General features: G+C 33.9%; 1 protein-coding gene across 1 annotated transcript in view; it reads left to right on the top strand.

Moving 5' to 3' along the window:
- Positions 1-18,460, top strand: part of LOC129218462 (uncharacterized) — a 252,624-nt gene extending 234,164 nt beyond the window's left edge. Inside the window, exons 13-14 of the mRNA XM_054852737.1 lie at positions 3,028-4,362; positions 14,804-18,460. Of these exons, the coding sequence (XP_054708712.1) occupies positions 3,028-4,362; positions 14,804-15,648 (2,180 nt within the window). The 3' untranslated portion in view covers positions 15,649-18,460. The remainder of the gene's footprint in view (positions 1-3,027; positions 4,363-14,803) is intronic.
- Positions 18,461-22,915: the final 4,455 nt, after the last annotated feature.

The following is a 22,915-nucleotide window of genomic DNA, read 5'->3' as shown; positions in this document are numbered from 1 at the left end:
AATTAAAGAGAAGAATTTGAAAGACATGATTAATCAGTGTACCTACGTGCATAAATGTGCTTATATAGGGTGTCCCAAAACGACCGCATAAACTCTGCACAGCAAGATTCCTCGTTGTAAGTACATAAAAACTGCCCAAAGAAGCGTTTCTGTACGATCCATAGTTTACGAGAAAAAAAATGCAAACAACAAAGTATGACGTCACTGCCGGTGCAGGAAAAAACACTTTATTGAACACATCAACAGCAATATATGTACATTACGTATAACAACAAGTACGCGTAATGACGTTTTAAAAATTATCGTCTGGAAAGATATGGAAATATTGTTGTTGATGTGTCCAATGAAGTGTGTTTTACTTGCACCGGCAGTGACGTCAGACTTTGTTTTTCGAATTTTTCTCGGTAAACTATGGATCGTACAGGAACGCTTCTTTTGGCTGTCTTTATGTACTCCTAACGAGGAATCTAGCTGTGCAGAGTTTATGCGGTTGCTTTGGGGCATCCTGTATAAATATCACTTACAGTATCGAATTGGCATTTTGCTAAGGTATCCTGTTGCTTACATCATATTTGTATACAGGGTGTTCCTGTTTAACCTGAAAGACCACTATTTTCGCAACCGTTAGTCGTAGGTGCATACTCCTAATTGCAAAAATGTTCAAAATCAGATGCAGAGATATTGAAAGTTTGAAGCAAAAAATAAAATGAGTAAAACATTACAAAATTTAACTTTTTATATGGGCCCTTGGTCCCCTAACTAATAGGCTTTTCACTATATGTGTGCAAAGAGTTTGTTTTTCAAAATTGTACGAGCTTTTCCAACGTGTTTCCCTAATCATGGCATAACATTTGCATATATTTTTAAGTAGCAATTAATTGTATGTTTTTTTTACTTCACTTCTACAACCTATTATTCTTCTGAAAGGGCGATAAGTTCCAATCTCATCTTTTGCATGGTCCCTTAAAACTATGAAATTGAATGTCTCGTCGAGTTTTGGTGGCCCAAACGTCAAGTTCTCTGTGTTAGTAATATTTTTAATGGAGTTTATTCCCCTAAATATAAGTCAGGGGACATAAGGCTCCTTTAAAAAGTTATTATTTTTATTTTTTGACTCATTTCTTTTTCGCTTCAAACTTTCAATATCTTACCTCTGCATCTGATTTTGAACATTTTTGCAAATTGGAAGCATGCATCTAGAACTAACGGTTGCGAAAATAGAGGTTTTTGCAGGTTAAACGGGATGCACCCTGCGCATTACATCAGTGGTAATTTGCTATGGTATAATTTATATGGGTCATTCTTCAAAAAGTGTAACTTTTCTGTCAAATGCCTTTTACAGTAAAACCTTTAAGGAACAATTCATTTAACAATGATTTTTAATTTCATCAGAAATATATCTATTTTAACCTGGCAACAATTTTTAATTATAATTTTTATTTTAGTATATTTTTTGCCCACAACATGTGAATTCTAACCTCTGTGGCATGTCACACACCTTGCGTGGCTGTTTATACTGCTTAATAACTTGTTTAATTAAAAGTATATACTTATTTATTTATTATTCCCTTCACAAGTGTCTCAATACTAATTTTTAAGTGTATTTAATTTTTAAATAATGTATTTTAGTTCGTTTTAGAAGGACAAGGAGTCATGTGACACAATAAATTCTCACCTCCGTTACCTAAACACAAAATGCCATTCGTCATTAACACGTGGCAGTAATGACATCAAATTTTATTTTCCATGATACAAAGGAGCCCCCTTGTTTATTTTCAGCCATAGTTGAAGTTGTGAGATTTTTGTCGAAAAACAAGAAGATTTTGCTTTAAAATCTTAGTGTGGTTATTCTGTCTTCTCACCTCCGTGAACTTGGATTTCAGGGATGTAAATTAATGTATAAAAAGATTGAACATATTTTCATATGCTTAAAATGTACAGATTGGTAGCAACGAAGAAAAAAAAAATTCCATAAAAAATGTATCTATTAGGCCTACATTAAGGGAAAGATCCTCACCTCCGTGACAGACCTTATCAATGTCATTATTTCTGAGGTGAAAATAACTGATGGAGGGGAAATACATCAATAACGGGCTTTCGACCAAAATTATAAATTGTCAGTATATCCTCAAATTTACTAAATACTATTTTTTAACAAACATTTGAAACTACTAATTAAGCCATACTTTAATTAAGAGAGCTTAATATTATGTTCCCTCTAATCAATAAAATAGCTGATTGTTTGCACAATTAACAAACTTACTACTTTGATATTAAATTGACCTCAATTTTTAAATATTAAATTTTTCTCCCTTTTTTTTTAAATTTCCGTGAACAAGGCATTTTTTATTTTTTAAATGTATGAGTAAAATAATTGGAACTTAGCTCGGCCATTGTTTATGGTTACTTCTAGTAGGCAACACTTTCATGTAAGAATGAAAAAAAAAAGAAAACAAAAGGTTTCGAAATTGAAAAATATTTTCGTTCAAACGTTACGCTTTCTGGAGAATGGCCCATATGTGATCACAATCGATATTTAAAAAAAAAAAATCATAAACTCAATTCTGCTGGCAAATTTTTAACAAAATACTTTTACTAATTACACTACTTAAAATTTTTTGTTTTACGTGTAATCCTTTATGTATTGTTGGAAAACTAAGTCTTGTTTATGTAAAATATTTTTTCTTTAATTAACATAATGAGTCTATCAAATAGTGGATTCTGAAACTTGCAAATAATTTTGCACACTATGATCAGAATAAAGACGAAAATGATGTGTGACTCTTGGTTTTCTCTATTTTTTTTTTTTTTTTAAATGTGTAATGCATAAAATTGGAACTTATAAAAAATGAAAAAAGCAGTTTCGAAAAAAAAAAAGAAAAGTTTGTAACGAATTCCTAACTGTTGTACTAGTTTCTCATATAATGTCTATAATTGGGTTTAATCCAAATAATCAGCTAAACTTTTGTTGGTCTGACATGTCTGACATAGCTACATTTTAATTATATAGTTTGTTTTATTTTTCAGATTTCTTTCAGTTTGTTGTATCTCCTTTATTTGAGACGTGGGACCATTTCTTAAAAACACCGTTATCAAATAAACTACTGGAAAATTTGCGGCACAATTATAATCAGTGGCGGCGGAGAATGGAAATGGTACAGAAAACTGAAGCTGAAAGAAAGGAAGAAAGTGATAATCCCCCTGAAATAACTATTGATCCCTGTTCTTCTCTGGATATACTGGAAGAATCAGCTGAGACTCGAGGTCAAGGAATTCAGTTGCTGTCAGCCGATTCAGACGTTGTTCTTAAGCAACATAGATCAAAAAGTGATAGTGGACTCACCCCACGATTACTTGCTCCTAAAATTCATATGGAAACATATTCAACTGAAGAACTTCATCCTAGCACGACATTGCTCTCCCTCTCTAGTATTACCAACACGGTACAATTGCGGCAAGTCTATGCTGCTACAAAAGTTGAAAGTCATCTCATATGCCCTACAGTTTTCCAACCAATATACTCCTGTACAGAAGCATGTGAATCTGTTGTGAAAGAAACAGAGAGTTTATCACAACCTGAAAAATGCTCTGATGGCCATTGTAGTAATGATTCTGAGATGGATGGTAGCAGTTGTGACAATGCTCAATGTCCACCAAGCCGTTGTCTTGATGGTTGCGGCACCCCTTCCCCGACAGATAGCTCTTTAACTTTGCAAACACCTCAATGTAAGCGACGATCACATTCACTGGTGACAGAGTCCGAAAGTGTCAAATACTTGTCACAAGTACTAAGAAGCAGACGAGCCTCGGACTATGGATGCCAGTCGTATAACAAATCTTCCCAAGCGCCAAAATGTTCATTTCTTTCGAATAACCCATCGTTGTATCAAATCGAGTCTTCTGAGGAGCGAGAACTGCCTTCATGCCACCACACTGCCAATGAACCACTTTCAAATAGTTTTTCCAGTAAAGGTGTTGAATGTTCTTTCTTAACGAATGTATGTTCAAATAAACATTGTGCTACAAACGCTTGCATATGCAAGACTGAATTTTATAAGAAAACGCCATCTTGGTGTTGGCATATCAGTCGTAGCTTTTCTGCTGAACGAACTCCTAGGCCAAGCCATGATTTCGATTCTCCACTTCCATCATGGCAAGGCTCAACATCTAGTCTAGCTCATAATGGCGGACGCAGTGGTAGACGTGGCTCTGCACCTGTGACTGCATCTGATAAAACTGATATTTTCGATAGTCAACTCTCAAGCTTAGCAGGAATTGATTCCAGAGGTGGTCTCAGAGGTGGAGCAGAAAGAAATGGTGCATCTGGCCGAAGATGGTCAATTCCAATAGAAACAATATCAGGTTCGTTTTTAAAACATATGAATCCAGAGCCTTTAATGAAGAATGTGTGTTCATTTGTTCAAAACAATCTTGCACCAAATTAAAATATTTATTTACAAATAAATATACACATATATTTTTAGAATATTATAACTTTTCCATACATGAGGCCACAACAAAAAGAAATTGGCAGTTGAAATTATCCTGTGCCTGAATCCAAGCACTTTCACTTGACAGAATTGATGGGTCAAGATTTACTTTAAAGAACAAAAATTTTTCCTGATTATGATCTTCATTCTTCAAATTTTTTCTCGGTAACTAACTGTTATTACGCTTTTTCATATTAAAAAAATTATTTATAAAACCTTATTTAGTCTGAAACGCGATCTATTAATATTTACGAACTAGCATGACTGCACATGTTTTATTCTGCATTTGAGATGACATTACATGTAAAGCTGATTAGACTAAATATGTTTTACGAACTTTAGTTTCCATTTCTTAGCTTAACGCTTTTGCTTGGTATAACTTACTTATTCTTTCTGCATAGCACTTAACTAATCTCGTATAATATTTTCTATTGCGTGTCGCGTGTATGTGAGAACTCATAACGCAGGCTTTATTAGTATATTTGATATTCTGTTAACTACATAATTCCAACCATTTGATTGTTTTTTCGTTGCTAATTTTGCTTTTACTTTTTAAAATATGTGTTACAGCATAAGCATGAAAATACACGTTATCAATAAACACTCAAATTTAAATGTATTTTCTGTGCTGAGTGCTCAGAAATTAAAGCAGATCCACTCAACTTTTTCGTTATCAACCCTGGAAAATAATGCATTGCATGTCGTTTTTTCCTTTCTGTTCATAAAAATGACCTTAACACCTACCTACTTAAAATATTTTTTTTTTTTTGTCTATGAGACGTCCTGAATACCTTCGTCTAAATTCGAGATACTTTTTTTTAAATTTGATATCAATTTTTGAACTTCTTTAATTGTTTCCGAAATTAATTTCGCTTTTTATTAATATAATAGAAATTTTGAGAATCTATTCATAGTCAGTGTGATAGTAAAAGAAAACTATCAACGATTTTTTAAAAGTAAATAATTTTCCAACAATTGTATGTGCTTAGCAGTAAGTTACTGCCCTTAAGCTAGGGCTAAGGCAGAACTACATGCAATACACCAGACAGCCCAGTTATCACATCCTTGGACTGCAGGATGTGATAACGAGCACATTAACGAGCACAAGTGATTTTGCAATGATTAAGACAACCCCATATGAGAATTGCGGTGATAAAAGTCTGAACATTTGTGTTTTCATAAATTGCACAAATCACAATATAAATTATTTTACATCATTAAGGATGTTGAAAATACAGAACTTGTATTTCCGACAAAAGTTTTGATCTAAATCCTTGGTAAGAAAATGTAAACAATTGAAAATTTCCGAAAATTCTAATAATTTAAAGTTAATCGTTAATAAAACAATAAAAATGATTTTTATTGTGAATTTTTAAAGTTTAAAATAACAGCACAGTCCCTCTTCTCTAAAAAGTATTGAATTACACTTTTCATGCGACACAGTAAAAACGGAAACGCTCCTATTCTATGAGCTCTTTCTCCGGTCTAACACAGATTCTAAAAATATGCTTTAAAAAGTGAATTAGTCTTTCACAAAAGTTTGATTTAATACTTCAAGAATAATGAATAAAAATTGTTGATTATTTGAGCGCAAGTTAGAACTTTTTTGACCTCAAAAAAAAAAAAAAAAAAAAAAAATGAAAGTTCAACAACTAGGGTATTTTTGACATGAAACTGAGTTAATAATTTAACCGCCATATTTAATCGCATTTGTATCAATTTCTATTGCCTGAAAAATATAATTCTTTAATTTGGTCAGTCAATTCGTTTCTTACCTTCGTCCATGTTGAGTCGGTAGAGAAATGTAGTTCGATTATTATTAACTATTGATTCCATTTCTTAAACCGAAAAACAAAAACTATATTCAAAATTTCTACAGTTTTTACTACTTGTTCCTTCGGGGCGAAAAATAAATTTTACTGACACAGATTACTAATGATCTTTAAAAAGGTTTGAATTTCTCTAGTAGGCGTTAATAGGGTAAAGGCAACATATTTCGTCCCCCCTAAGCTTGTTGATCTCTGAGTAGCATATGTTACAATCTAATCCAAAAAAAAAAGTTATACAACACCACTAACTAAGCCTACACGTGTTATTCAAGCTTAAGTACATAGAACAACAATTTGTTTTTCTTAAAAAAAAAAATTAATGCACTTTCACTAGAATGGAAAATTATTTTCCTATTTTGTCCCCCCTCCCTCCAATATACCTTCTAAAAGAGGTAATAAAGGGTTGAAAACCGGATAATAATAATCGATACGGATTAAGAATTGTATTGCAGAAAAACATCACAAATTTTGCATTTTTTCACAAAATATTTAACTGACAAATGCAAGATTGATTTTTCAAGCCTCCAAAAACAAGTGTTAGAAGACTTTTTTCCTCTGTCCTTCTCTCCGGAGCACATTTTGTGTTTGCCACGAGACGCATTAAGGGCGACGTTTATGTTTGTCTTCATAAAAACGCTTTTGCCGCATGATGGAATGTCACTGTCTCTGTGTCACTGTCTTTTACTGAAATCGTTGTAGGGAACGAAAATAGGAATATCATATTTGCCAATATTGCTACTTTTTGCTCTACGTGAAGTGAACCCAACATCGTAAAACACTCGGATCATTCAATTTACACCTTACCCAAAACAAATATGCAACTAAATAAGCACATTCTAATTTAAAAAAACATTGACAAATAATATTACGATAACTCAAATTTTCAAAAATCGGAATGCGTGCTAGACTCATGAAACTTCCACAAATAATTAGTATTCTTAACCGCAACCAGAAAAAAATATCACCGGCGGTGACAACTAGTTTTGAACCAGAGAAACTTACGAAAACGAAATTGTGCATGGGGACAAAATAAGGCTAATTTACCCAACTAGATTCGTTTTGAAATACTCATAAATACCCTTGAATTAGTCGAATTTAAAAAAAAAATCCTTTTATGCGTGCTTTACGCATCAAAATTCCTTTTCGATCGAGTTTGTTTAGAGCACTTTTTTCAATCAGGCTGGGATTTATACAATTCAAGTTTCCTCGCAAAGCGGTTTTTTTTTTTTTTTCTCAAAATTGAGCGAAGAGCTTTTTTAAATCGAGAAATACAGCGAAGGGTTGAGCTGCTTTGACCTACATTTTTCAAACAAAACATATTTTGTCTTAATTTACTCGTTCTTCCGACTAACAACAATTGCATCCGTAAACTGTCAACTCACAGCGCAATTCACCAATTGGATTTCTTTGTGTTTCTCCCTAACTACCCAGCTTGATTGGTTGAGATCTTAACTATCATATTTGACGAATTGAGTTAATTGTTCTCCAGATAATCACGTACGTAAGATAAATTCACTAAAACGATAAGAGAAAAAGAAAAGAAGAAAGAAAAGTTAACTCCATCTTTGTTTTTGTTGCATAAGTTGTTTTCAAAAGAATCATTGCAAAATGTCTTGTTTATCAGGTTCGCATCCCTTTTGTTTGAAGTAATAAACGTATATAATATTTTTTCATATGTTGCTCATTCGAATTAATTATGAAAATAGGACATATCTAGATGTCATTTAGATTTGATGTGCTTAAACAATGTCGAATGTAAACCACAGGACACAAATGCAAAAGTGTAACACTACGAGATAAACTGTTCTTTTTTTTGTACTGTTGATATAAGTGCAGAAAATATATATCTAAAAGGAAGTAGGTCGTAAAAAGTAAATGGAGGAAATATTTTTTTTCCTTTACTTTTTATATGTACATGTGTTTGCTCTCGGAAAGTAGGTGAACATTGTTTCAGCATTCAAACTCCAAACATGGATTTTCACTCAATATTTCGGCAATAAAAATTACAATTATTTTCTAAAATGCATATCATGATGTGTAAACTGCTTTTCAGTTTCTTCTGTTGCTTTAACAAAGTTTATCATCTCCTTGGTTTGCTAAAAGCATAATTTTGCATTGTTCAAATTAATTTACAACTTTCAACGTTTTTTTTTTTTTTTTTTTTTTTTTTTTTTTTTTTTTTTTTTTTTTTTTTTTTTTTTGTCCGTTATTTGAGGTTAGATGAAATCTGTTTTTGGCTTAGGCGATTCTCAAACTGGTCTTTTTTTCCCCCGCAGCTTCATTACAATAGTGGAACGGTTTCTTTGAAATTTCTCAGAATTTATGTTTCAAATATTACGTTCCAAAAAATTTGATTTGAAAATTTTATGTGATTTAAAACTTAAAAAGTTTTCTTTTTATTCTAATTAAAATTGTTAGCACATTCTGATATCGAAAAACATTGAAGACCAGGTATAAACAGTGGCATAAAAATATTGCTGAACCAAAAAAAAAGCAGTCATTTAAAATTTTATGAAATGCAAATCAATTTGTACAAGTTAACTAATCAGTAAAATTTCTAATTTATTTCACGGCAGTAATGGAGAAACTTTTCGTTTGCTAAGACTTAAATTTTAAATGCAATTAAGTGCTTATTTCGGCATGTCTTTTATACAACCTTTTTCAGCATATAGAATGTTTCTCAGAACTATTTAAATATTATTTCCTAAATCTGCTTTAAATATCGTATATCATATTTTTTTTTTTGTATGAAATATTTTTTTAATGTTAGAATAATGTAAATGCTTCTATTTCTTTTTTTTAACCAACAAAATTACGAACGTGAAATATAACTATACATTTCTACATGGTTTTGTTTTTGAAATATAATCGATTTGTGTAAAGAAATAGTATTTAGAAAGAACCTTGGAATTGTTTTCATACAAAATTACCTTCTTACGTTAAAGTATTTTTAACCTAATTCCTTTTTAGTTGTAAAAATTAATGGGTTTTATTCCCTTTGATTGTATTTCTAGTGGTCATTTTGTAAGAAGCATTAAATCTAATTCAGCGCTTTTTAAAATAAACTTTAAAAGCAAGTAAATATTTTGAAAAAAATATTGCTTTATTCTAAAATGTTATTTCAGAAAAAGCACAAAAGATACAACGTATGAAAATGCTGAATTTGAACACGTTTAATTATCCGAATGTTTGAACTTGTCCAATATTACAATGCGTTTTAGCTTTGAGAAACAGAAAAAAGCTACTCTGTGCAAAAAGCAATAATAAATGAAAGAATTTACGATATCTGGAGTTGATCTTGTGTATTTCAAAGAAATATTTTTAATTGATAACGAAAGATATTTTTTAAAAACAATTTCACAACTACATAAAAAGTAGTTAAGAAAAACAACCTCAACTTGCGTGACTTACAGTCATATTCACCAGCCAAGGTGAAATTCCGTCCTACACCAGAGGTCTTCGTCAACCAATCAGAAAATATCAATCGGCGATTCAGGGGTCTGATTGCAGTTCGACTCGACTACCGATTATGGCGCCAGGCAAGTGCCATATTCACTAGTCGAATCGCACTTCATCATAGGCAGTTTGTACGGGAGGGGGGACTACTGCCTCCTCACTTTTAAAAGTAAGAGTTTTTCCCCTCCACTTTTCTAAGCTCTGAGTTATCGATCGATCGAAAAATGATAAATTGATTGATTCACGTGTTTAAAGAAAGATGATTCGACTTAATTAAGTCTGGGTTTATGTTTTTCTCAAGTTATTATTTCATAAAAAGTAAAATGGAGCTTTAAATTAGGAATAAAAGAGTCTACTGTGGCCTTCCATCTCGAGTTTTGAGGTCGCATCCCGAACTTTTTAGAGGTCATTTAATCAATAATAGCGTTAAACTTCAGTTCGTAAAAAAAAATTGTAGGGTCACCGCCCCATAACGTGACTCCCCCCCCCCCCGCCTCCTCCTTCGCCCCCTCATATTTTTGATGCACCAGTCGCTTATGCACTTGATACTATATTTAGAGTGCAAGTTTCGTGAGTGGAGGAATGCAAAGAGTCTAAAGCATTGTTCTGCTCCCGATAACTTTTCTCGGTCGATTTCAATTATTAAGTAGTATTTCCTTTGCATCACAACCAGAATGTATTAGTAGTATTCAAAAAAACATAAAATAAAATGTGTTGACAAGTGAGTTGACACTGCTGCCGTCGTTTCCTTCGAGAAACCTTCACTAAATGCGCTTTCTGCTCCGTTAGCTAGGTAATAGGACCGTTTTCGGCATGCAGAGTGAACTTTTTTGATTTCAAAATTATCGATTAATTTGTTAGGGTAAATTTAGGGTGAAGATAGCCAACATCAATTCTACTAATGTTGAGAATATTGCATCAAGCCTTGAAGGAAAAAAAACACGAATTGTGATAATAAATTGCTTTATCATAACAACGGCAATTGTCCACTCTCTCAAAGCATCAAAACCAAATTTAAAATAATAATAATAATCTGATCATTTTTATCAGTCTTCGACACCTAGGTCCTTTCTACTAAATTACCAAAATTGTGAGAAAATCTAAAGTTAAAACGTGTGCAGTATACAAAGGAATACCAAAAAAAAAAATCACTAAGGCTATTTATCCGCATTATTTAACAAGAGTGAAGTCAGAACGTTAATTATCAATTAATGTACCGAGTGTTTATAAAGTCTTGCACTGATAAAGAAAATTTATATAAAAGTATTTAAGATTTTGCCATAACTTTTTTTTTTTTTTTGTCCTTATCTTAACTACCTTTCTTTTTATTGAGGGGTGAGTGCAAAAGTTCATGCGGAGTTGGTGAGTAAAAGTCACACAATGATTAGACAAGTAAAGTGCTTTATTCAATCAATAATCTCCAACGTTGTCTATATTATGTTTTCAACGTTCTGGCAGCATACGAATGCCCCGATCATAAAACTTGCGCGGTTTAGATTCGAAGAACGAAGACACGACGTTTTGTAAGGCATCCAAAGAGTCAAAATTTTTTCCTTGTAAATGATTTTTCAAATGACCAGAACAAGTGATAATCAGATGGTGTGATATCCGAAGAGTACGGTGGGTGAGTTAGGACATTCCATTCCAGGCTGACCAGTTTGCTCAGCGTCTCTCTCGAAACGTGTGGTCTGGCGTTCTCCTCATGAAAGACTGCTCTTGCGATTTGACAAAATCGGACGTTTATATTTGATTTCTCAGTTCAAATTGGATAATTGGTGACAGTACTAATCCGAATCAATCTCCCCCGCCAGCGGGAATAAGTTCAAAATAAATTATGCCCTTGCAATCCCACCAAACACAGAGCATCATCTTCATCGGGTGCTAACTGGCCTTTCCTTACTTGCATGTTTTCATGTGTGTTTGAGCTAAACATTGTTGTATATGATCCATTTTTCATCGCCCGTCACTAATCAATCCAAAAACGAGGGGGGTCAGACCCCCCCCCCCGAAAAATTTTAAAAGTTTGCCATGCTGTAAAAAATAATTTCTCTTTTCGAACTTCAACTCGGAAAAATTCGAGTTGTCCTCGAACTCCCCTCCCCCCCCAAATATTACCTAAATTCGTTCAAACTTTCGTTTTTATGGCTTCAATTCTGAAAAAATTTCCGGGGGAGCGCCACCGAAAATAACCGAAAAGTGATCCCCAAACCTCTCCTCCCGCAAACATTACCGAAGATCTTCAAAAACCTGCCTTTTTAAAAGCTAACTTCAAAACTTTTTCTGCGGAATGTCTCCCCCCCCCCCTCTCTCCTGCAACATCATTAACGATTGTTTTAAATTTAGTTTTCAAGTCTTGAATTTTGAAAATTTTCTGCAGAGGAGCTTCCAAAAACTCTTCCCCCTAACATCATTGAAAGTCAACCAAAATTATATTTATAGAGCTTCAATGGAAAAAGATTGCCGGTACCCTTAACGTTACCAAAGATGGTATCACAATCGTATTTTGAAGATTTCAATTTCAAAAAATTCCCAAGGATTGGCCTCAATCTCTGTTCTCTCAAACATTACCCAAAGACAGTCTAAAACTGCGTTTTTGCAACTGTAATTTCAAAAAATTTCGTGGGAGAGCCCCCAAACCACCCTTTCCCACACAGCATAATAGGTCATAATCAACAATTGCATTTTAAAAGATCGAAGTTCAAGGAAGGAGAGGGGGGCGCGCCCCTGAACCTCCCCCTCTACATTGCCAAAAATTGTCTAAAATGCATTTTTAAAACTACAAATAAAGTAAATTTCTGTGGTTGGACCCTTGAATCTCTCCTCCCCTTAACATCACCAAAATTTTTCCAAAACTGCGTTTTTAGAACAACAATTTAAAAAATTTCGTTGACGAGCTCCCAAATTTATTTTATTAACATAATTAGGGACATAACAATTGCAGTTTCGAAAAATGGACGGGGGAGCAACCTTAAACCTCTTCTCCCTCTAACATTACCAAAGATCGTCAAAATGCATTTTCAAGACTATAAATTCTGAAACTTTCTGGGGAAAGAGAAGCGAGAAGCCCATGTATTTAAGACACATTTGAAATAAAAAAAAAAGTCTCCAATTTCATATACCTCCCACTCATTTTTCGACTTCAGAACGGCCCTGAGCGTTGGATCATGACGCGGCAGTAACTTCTGACTAAGAGTTTAAAGTGATGCAATAACATTACTTACTGGTGATCCAAAAGAGAGTTTTAAACCCTTTGACAAAACCAAAAAGAGTTCAAAATTGCGTTTTTAGTACCTTGATTTTGAAAACTTTTCGAGTCAGAGTCCCTGATCCCTGCTATCCTCCCTAATATCACAAAAGGTGCACTTTCAGAATTTTGATTCCGAAACTTTACGGGAGGACAGCAGCCTCCTTATGCCGTCGTACCAAACAAAATAGAAAATCATATTTCTTAGACTAAGGCTTCAAAAATTCCCCCCCCCCCCCCAGGGGAGTGTCCGCAAACCAAATCTTTTAACTTGTGTTACTACCAAATGTAGCCTGAATTGCGTCAAAAAAATGTCTTTGTAAATTACGTCTAAATTGAGGTACCGAACCCAATGTGAGTTCGGCATGTATTTCAAATATTAAAAAGTACTCCTAGGTCTGCTCCTTCCTTACAATCATTTTTGGCGCCTCTGACTCTCAGAGCTCATGAAAAGTGATTGGTGGCGCATATTACTATTTCATGTCCAACTTGAGCGCCAATTAAAGGTCCTTATGTCATTAGTAGCTTTCGCAATTGCGACATTTACGACCAACACACATCTTTTTCTGAACCAATAAAACTTGTACATTATTAAATTTCAATTCGATTAAATAATATTATATTAATTAATTTAGATTATCTGAGAAAACATTTGCTCACATTTTGATAAAGTAGCTTTAACTCTCTGTAATTCAGTAAAATTATTGTTCAAAAGAAAAAAAATCCAAAAAATCAACCCATAATACCACCAACCCTCTCCTACTCTTCTTCCAAAAAATTTTCCATTTTGCTGTGTTGCCCCCCCTTATCCCCCACCCTAATGCGATATGTCTACCAATACGTAATAGGCTTCAAAAACCATACCAACGGGTGACTTTTTTGTCTTTTTGTCGAAAATTTCTGACCCCCCCCCCCCCCCCCCCGAAACAAAATCCTGGCTACGGCCTTGCTCCGCACGAACTTTTGCACTCCCCCAATAGTTAAAGTGATGAAGTTATGGCTAACATCAAAAAATTTAAAAGGCGTCTAAGAAAGAAAAAACTCGGTGCTTTCTTTTTGCCTATGGGGTCTTATCAATGACTAAGTGATAACACACTGGTGTGCTATATTGGCCCACTAAAGGAAATAATAATGGATGCGATATCACGGATAGCAACAACTATGCTAGCTAATACCTGGCGCCAGGGACGTGGCGAGAGGGATTTTCAGGGTCAACACCCCAAAAGCAGAACCCTTGATTTTAACGCATATTGCCAATCCTAATATGAAAGTTTTTTTCCTTGTAAGGACTGTTATGACTGAACTCTGCCCCAGAAGGCAAATTCTGACCGCGCTTATGTCTGCTGTGAAGTTGAACATCATCTTAATGTGTAATTTAAGTGTTTTAATGCTGTGAAAAAAACTTTTTGAGATAAAGACCAAAATAAAAAATAATTATGTTAAAATCTGGAATATCCTTATTATAATGAATTTTATTTGTCAGTGAAAGACTTTATAAACATCCTATATAGTATTTCAATTAGTATAATCACTTCATTTCTTCTGCTCATTCTTCAGTAATTTTTCGGTTTGAGAACTCTGTTGTAGAATTTCCAGGGAGAAAGATGAACCAACTACACTCTCTTGCTGGGACTAATTATCTATACATTATAATTACGTTTTATTTTAGCGGATAATAGTGGGCAGAAATGATTGAACGTTAAAAAGATTGTATTCGTAAAATTGTTAATATAGCAAATGTTGCGACGATTACTGTGTACTAACAGTCATTTCTATTGTTTTAGGAATGCAAATGACTGAAATTACGTGCAGCGTACAGGAAAGTAACCGTATTTCAGTACATGGCATCAGAAGAAACAGCTTTGGATTATTGGAACCGTTACTTAATGTGCCGCTTCGCTCCGAAAGCAATATATTACATAACACTTCACATGGAATGAATCCCGGTACTCATTCTTGTAATAGATTATCTGAGCAACGAACAAAAGATGAGATCGTTGATGAAACATGTGCTGCAAGTTCTAACTCATTGCTGCCGAACCGATCATTATCACACCAAGAATCAGTACAAAGAAGAGGATCTTTGCCTACAGAAGTTCCAATTGCACTTATGTGTAACATCCCTAACCCGTCTCATCATTTGCCAAATAAATTAAGTGGTGAACATATTTTGCACAGTGACCCCCCGAAAACTAGTAGTAATCGACATTCTCTAATGGATCATGCTCGAAAGCATGGATCTCCTGGTGATCTCTTAAGTGTACTTATTGGGCCATCCGGCATGCTCAATACTATGCAAGGTATCGTCAGTAGTCAGACAATCTGTGAATGGCCATCTGTTATCGCTCAAGGTGGATCAAGGCGTAGGTCTGGTGGTTTAGAAATGCTTACTGGTTTTTGGCGTTCTCGGACAAGTGATGTAATAGGAGTGAGTATGGCAAGAAAGTTGAAGCTACGGCGACAGTTGCTAGAAGACTGGACCTCTTGGAGGACTGAGCAAGAAAATGAAAAGCTATCTGGAAACACGAGTTCAACCATATCTGCTTTAGGTCAGCAATTTATCTATCATCAAAGAAGAGGTTCTGTTCCTCTTAGCGTTTCTTTGCTGTCATCAGGCTCAGGTAAGTGAACACAGAGGACTGATTGAGATGAATTTTTTTCTGCTTTCATTGGCATAGGATCAGAAAAACCAAGTCTGCGTTTGTACCCTCAAAGAAAATGAAACTTCTCACTGTAAATAATTTAAAACAAGATCTTTTGTTATATTTGAATCCATCTGTAATGTTTTTATAAATAGCATAAGTGGAGTTTAAATGAGTTCTTTGACTTATTAAATTTTATTTAAACATGTATGCTTTTTTAATTTTCAAAATCTAAGCTTGTTATTAACATAGTAAAATTTGGTGTCAATTATCATTAAAATAGATTTGAATAGGGGTGTTCAATGACTGATTTTCACTAGTATATACGTTGTGAAAGATTATATTATGTATGTTCTATATAGTGTTTAAATATTAGGCGTAGACTTGAAATATGTATAAATTTTATATTTGGTTTTAGCTTTCTTTACATTTTCTTCCGCTTCCTGTGTTTTCAAGTTCAAAATTTCATTAAATTTTAAATAAAATTTGCTCAAATACTACAATGCTCTCGTAATTTAGAAATTTTTGCGTGTTTCTGCTGGACAAGGAATTGCAAACTGAAATGAAAATTTTTATTTTTCATGCCTTTCAGCATAACTATTTGTACTTTTTGTAGCACCATTACTTGAATTTCTGACTATCATGACAAATCGTTTAATATGTATGTATGGGGCTGTTACACTTTATACACTAAATGCATAAGTTACTAGCTAATATTTTGTGTAAAGGAGCTTACCGTTTGTTACATGGCACGAATGAAATGAGCTTTTATTACAGTAAACATTGACAACCTAGAATCCCGTCAATTCCATTGCTTCATTTGTGATTAGATAAAAAATAAAAACACAACTACTTAATCAAACGATACTATATTTATTTTTATTCAAACGAAATAAAATAATTTCTTGCATATACTACTTAGGGGCATACAATGACAGCAACTGTAATGCTATGCATTTTAAAAGCTAATGTAATTGAATGGAAAGCTTTTGAATAATGCTGTAAGAGAAAATATGGTGCATTTCTACTTGTCTTTGTAAAAAAAAAATTGTTTAAATTATTAATACTAATTGTTTAAAAAAAAATAGATTTCATAAGATTGAAAAATATTTTAGCAAGTTGAAAGAGAAAAGAAACTTTCTTTTCTGGATGTTTTTTTTTTATCTTGCATGATAATAAATTACAAAATTAATCATATAATGCTCATATGTAAATTTCAAATTGTTCAATGTGCTCTTGTAATTATTTTCATACAACAAAAAAAAAAAACAATTTAAATAAAATATTAACGAATCATGCATTTTCTTGAATAACCACCAAAATGTGTGCTAACCTTGTTTTGAGTCAAACGTCTTCCGAAAAATATGTTGTTGATTCTAAAGTAATTGCAAAATGATGCTATTTAAATACATTTGCAAAAGTCAACTCTTCATTGATTTCCGAGCATTGCTTTCTTCAAAATTAAATTTTGCTTCAGCTACCTAAATACATTTGGTAATATAGTAGTTGTTCATGGGCGTAGCCAGGCACTTTCGTTTAATAAATCTTTTCTGTAAGAGCCCGTTTACATTGGTTAAAAAAAGCAGGTTCATTGCAACCTAATGCTTACCATGTGTATAGCAGGAAAATTCAGAGTAGGTACTGGTCAACTGCAGGTTTCAATGTACACGGGTTTTTTCGAAAGAAGACATTACGCCAGCTCATTGCATTTTCTATATAAACGCGCCTAAGTATATGATTATATTCGAAGGGAGAACTGGAGTACATCCTAAGGCAAATAAAATTGTCTAAGCCCCTGTTTTTCTACTTAAACCGCGAGAAGACTTTTAATTTTATTTCATTTTGATTAGTTACACCAAAAATGCTGTCGAAAGCTATGTCGAAAATAGTCTGACGTTTACGAGAATCTGGTACTATGCTCTCACTATAATCTGTTCACGAAAAAATAGACTGAAAGTAAACAAATAGATTGCCAGAAGATTTACCACTAAAATGCCCTTTTTGTAAAAAATTTTCTGCAACAAGAAAAAAAGTAAACCAATACTATTCGCATTCTCCGTCTGCTTGGCACCAATTTGTTCTTGTCCAAGTCAAACACGTGATTGGCCTCGCCAAATGGCGCATTTCTTCGTTTACATTTAGTCTATCTTTCCCGTGAAAGAAGTGTAGTTGTTCTTTTTTATGTCACTGGGGGTGGTGGGTAGCTGTGCCCTGACACGCACACCTTGGCTACGCTCATGTAGTCATTATTGCATAGTATAAGATATATATCTGACTTGATGTTCTTGAAGGATAATATCAGTGTTCCTGAGTCTAGGATAGAAGTTTGCTACTCTCAGAGGATGCATCGCAAGTAGAAATCTATCTTATTTCATATCAATGGGAGACTCATTGTGAACGAGATATTGAAGTAATTGCAAATGGGAACAGTGCTGTTTGAATTCCGAATGTTCTTAATGTTTCATTGATATGCAGATCTTTGTCTTGTGGTGGATTTGGTATAACTACATACATGTGTTCCTGTAATAGTTCTAAATGGATATATAGCCCCAAAATTAGATGATAGGTTGTATGTGTATCTTGGATTTGCATTGACATGTATCTTTGTATGTCAAAAGATACGTTCTTTTTTCTTCGGTGTGTGCTTACGAACAGCAAATAACTTCTTTACAAATTACTGTTAAATGTTTATTAAGCCATTATTATTGACTGAACTTGCTGATAATATATTTAGTATTTTATTCGTAATGTTGAGGTAATTTCAATTAATATATACAAATATTTCTACAATAAAATACATTTTTTAAGCTACTTCTTGGATTCTTTTATTTGTTCTATTTTATATTGCTTTCCGACTGGGGGCGTACATTTAGAAAATGTTAACTCACGAATTGACTGGATACAGTCGATCCTCGATATTACGACTTCAGTTATTTCTTTTTCTCGATTTTTCTACATTTTTATTTTTTAATGTGTTACATTTATGAAAATATATACCATTACGGTTTAATTTGCTTCCAATAACTCAAAGTTTCATCCGGTATGAGGTTAGTTTCAGGCAACAACCTTGTAATATATGAATGTATTTGGATTTTTGGATTTACTCGGCGTTATTGTCTTTTTTTGACCTCAGAGTGAAGATGGGTAGAGACTGCATTCCACTTTGAAATCGGGAGGAAGCTGCCGTTAGCACGCGACACGTGGGGAGCATCCAACTTCTTGCTCCTTGGCGCCCTAAATTTATTGGCGAGTGTTTGCATGCGATAGGCAGCAAATTTTAACCTTTCCGCTTCTTGAAATCATTTTTAACCGACGAAAAAACGGAGGAGGTTCTCAATTCGACACGTATATTTTTTTTTAATGTATGACCACGCATAACTTTTTACAGAACAGTCTGATTTTGATAATTCTTTTTTTATTGGAAAGGGTATACCCCGAAGGTGGTCCCATAAAAATTTTGAAAAAAAAATCCTACCCTAAGGGTGGGAAAAGGGGGTTGATTTGTTGTTCACTCACAGATTTTTAATGTATGACCACACATAACTTTTTACAAAATTGTCCGATTTTGATAATTCTTTTTTTATTGGAAAGGTTATACCCTGAAGTTGGTCTCATATAAATTTGTAGAAAAAAATCCTACCCTAAGGGTGGGAAAAGGGGGAGATTTGTTGTTCACTCACAAATCTTTTTATATATGACCACACATAACTTTTTACAGAATAGTCCGATTTAGAATATTCTTTTTTTTATTGGAAAGGGTATAGCCTGAAGTTGTTCCTATATAAATTTGAGGGAAAAAATCCTACCCTAAGGGTGGGGAAAGGGGGGCGATTAGTAGTTCACTCAAAGATTTTTTGATGCTGAATTGGGTATAACAAAAAAGAAAAAAAAAAAACTCACGATGAATGAGATGCAGACTTGTATGTCTCTCGTGTGTACTGTCTTGAGCAGGTAAACGACAGTATCTGCAGAAATGAGTTTTCGAGATATTTGAAGAATTGTGCGCTGGATTCAGTACTATCAACTGGGAAATGTTGGAATTATATTTCTTTTAGCGGAAACCAAATAAGTTAGTTTGTACAACAAAGCTAACGTACAAACAATGATGACAAAATGCAAAAAAAAAAAAAAAAAAGATAAAATTGCAGTTATAGCCCTTTACCTGCACACGGCAGTGTAGACCTCTCAATCTCTGGTACTTATGATTAGGGTTAGTTTTCAGTGCCAGTCGTCAAACATTTTTTATATTCAGGATTTGTATGAAAAAATAGGGCAAGGTTTAGTGATGGTGACATACTATTTTTAACCGACGAAAAAACGGAGGAGGTTCTCAAGTCGACACGTATATATTTTTTTTTAATGTATGACCACACATAACTTTTTACAGAATAGTCCGATTTTGGATATTCTTTTTTTATTAGAAAGGGTATAGCCTGAAGTAATTCCCCTATAAGTTTGAGGGAAAAATTCCTACCCTAAGGGGGGGGGGGGAGAGGGGGTGATTAGTTGTTCACGCCAAGATTTTTTGATTCTGAGTTGGGTATTACAAAAAAAAAAAAGCTCACAATGAATGAGCTTCAGACCTGTATGTCTCTCGTGTGTACTGCCGTGGGCAGGTAAGCGGCAGTATCTGCAGAAATGAGTTTTCGAGATATTTGAAGAAATGTGTGTTGGATTCAGTAGTATTAACAATAAGAAAATGTTGGAGTTATATATTTTTTTCAGCGGAAACCAAATAAGTTAGTTTGTACAACAAAGCTAACGTACAATAGATGACAAAATGCAAAAAAAAAAAAAATGAAAAAAAAAATGCAGTTACTGCCTTTGACCTGCCCACGGTAGTGTAGACCTCTCAATCTCTGGTATTTGTAATTAGGATTAGTTTTTTAACCGACGAAAAAACGGAGGAGGTTCTCAAGTCGAACCGTATATATAAGTTCTTTTTTTTTTTCATGTATGACCAGGCATTACTTTTCACAGGTTCGTCCGATTTTGATAGTTCTTTTTTCATTGGAAAGAATTTTCCCAGAAGTTGTTCCCATATAAATTTGGAAAAAAAATTCCTATCCTAAAGGATGGAAAACAGGGGTGAGTTATTGTTCACTCAAAGGTTTTTTTACTTTTTTTCGTGTAAGACGACGCATAACTTTTACAGAATAGTCTGATTTCGATAGTTGTTTTTTTATTGGAAAGAGTATACCTAGAATTTGGTCCCATGTAAATTTGGAAAAATTCCTTATCTAAAGGTGAGATATTAGGAGTGATTTATTGTTCGCTCACAGATTTTTTATTACTGAGTTGTGTATTACAAAAAAAAAAAAAAAAAACGATGAATGAGCTTTAGATTTGTCAGTCTCTTGATTTAGAGCTCTCAGTCTCTGCATTTCTGCTAAAGCTCGTTCATCGTGAGGTTTGTGTAGTAACTTATTTGGCTCTAGATTAGATAAAGCAATACCCTCAAGTGTTTTTACTTTACTCAGTGCCACATATGCCTGTCCTTTAGCAAACACTTTCTTTCCGAGGTCTATTACAGCTTTATCAAGGGTCGTACCTTGCAATTTGTGTACCGTGACGGCCCAGCATAGAATTATTGGCAACATCCTGTGCTCAATGTCACCATAACCTTTCGTTCCTTGAAAAGTTGCAACCACTGGAGGTATGGCGACACAACCATCGCTATCTTTTAGTCTGCTTCCTATGCTTTCATCGTCAAACTTAACTAATATGCAGTCCGGTAATTCTCCTTCCTCTAGTTGATCCCTACGTATTGATGGCCATTTTATTTTTTTTTAAATACCCATTGCACCATTGACGAGGACGTCAGATACTGATATGTTACGTCTCAACATCACACGAGATTCGGCAGCAAGTTTTACCTCTGATAAAAGTCCACCACAATTGTTCACATATTTCGGGACAACATTATCTGGAGGTTTCTTTCCATAGGTAGCAATTTCATGAGACTCATCTATGGAACGGATTGTATAGACACGACGTCCTCAATTTCATTTGAAACTCGCTCTCTTATCAGATCTAAACGATGAGCGTGTTGCTCTTCACTCTCATTTGAAAGTCGCTCTCTTGTCAGATCTAAACGATGAGCGTGTTGCTCTTCACTCTCATTTGAAAGTCGCTCTCTTATATCTAAACGACGAGCGCGCTGCTTATCATCTTCTTGCAATAAACTATCGTTATTGTAGCTTCTCATTCTCGACAGTCTTTGATCGCGCTTACCTAAACTCTCCTGTGAACGTGTTAATGTAATTCTCTTTCTGTTTGCTTCCAACCTTTTTTCTTTCTCATTAATAGATTCTTCTAAACATCTTTTCCTCATCCGAGCAGCATTTTTTGTAGGCCTACCCATGTTAGTATATAAAGCCTGCTTTTTTAAAATTATTTATGTAACACAACAGATGTTAATAGCTAAATATATGTTAATAGCTAAAGTAAGGTAGGTAGCTATTTTAAAAGTAATCAAAAATATAAGCATACAGATTATAGCCACATTAGTAGCTTATAGCCACAAAAAATTATAAAATAAAAACTTTTTAACAAAAAAATTAAACCGCCGAAAAAACTGAAAAGCAAAAAATAATAAACCATTTTAATTAAACCTTAATAACTAAGTTCTTAAACTGATGTAAGTATACCTAAGTATATATTTTTGTAATAATTTAGAGTTTTTAATTAACCTTAATAACTCAGTTCTTAAATTAATGTAAGTATACCTAAGTAGTTTTGAGTCGGGTGCCAAACAATAAATAAACAAAGATCCCTAAATTACCTAAATTTAAAGAAATAACCAAATAAAATTAGCAATGTAATGTGAAATGTCCGGCGATAAACATAAATGTTTCAAAAAATGCTCCCTCCACACGCCATCATTAAATCATGAATTACTAGTAGATCGTATACAACGAAAAGTACCTCTCGTTGGAGCTTTGAAACCTTTGGGACCTCGCACGAGAGAGGCAAACAACCAGTGAGAAAAATCTTCAGGATCATGTATGCAATTAACGGCTACAGTTGTTATGCCATACTTACGCTGAATAATACTATGACCCACAAAACCATTTATTTGAGCTTTTAACAAGATGAGAAATCCTTCTTCAGTATGATGAACAATGATATAAACATTTTGACTGTTGTATATGAGGCAAAAGCTCAGTAGCAGCCAAATACTCGACACGTGCTTCTTCGAGACCACTCGACGACGTTCGGGTTTAACTTCGTGAACTCTCGGCATTTTCCGGT

Source organism: Uloborus diversus, chromosome 3, assembly GCF_026930045.1.
Source record: "Uloborus diversus isolate 005 chromosome 3, Udiv.v.3.1, whole genome shotgun sequence".
Taxonomy (NCBI): domain Eukaryota; kingdom Metazoa; phylum Arthropoda; class Arachnida; order Araneae; family Uloboridae; genus Uloborus; species Uloborus diversus.
The sequence above is the reverse complement of the archived record's forward strand: the minus strand, read 5'-3'. Positions and strand labels throughout refer to the sequence as shown.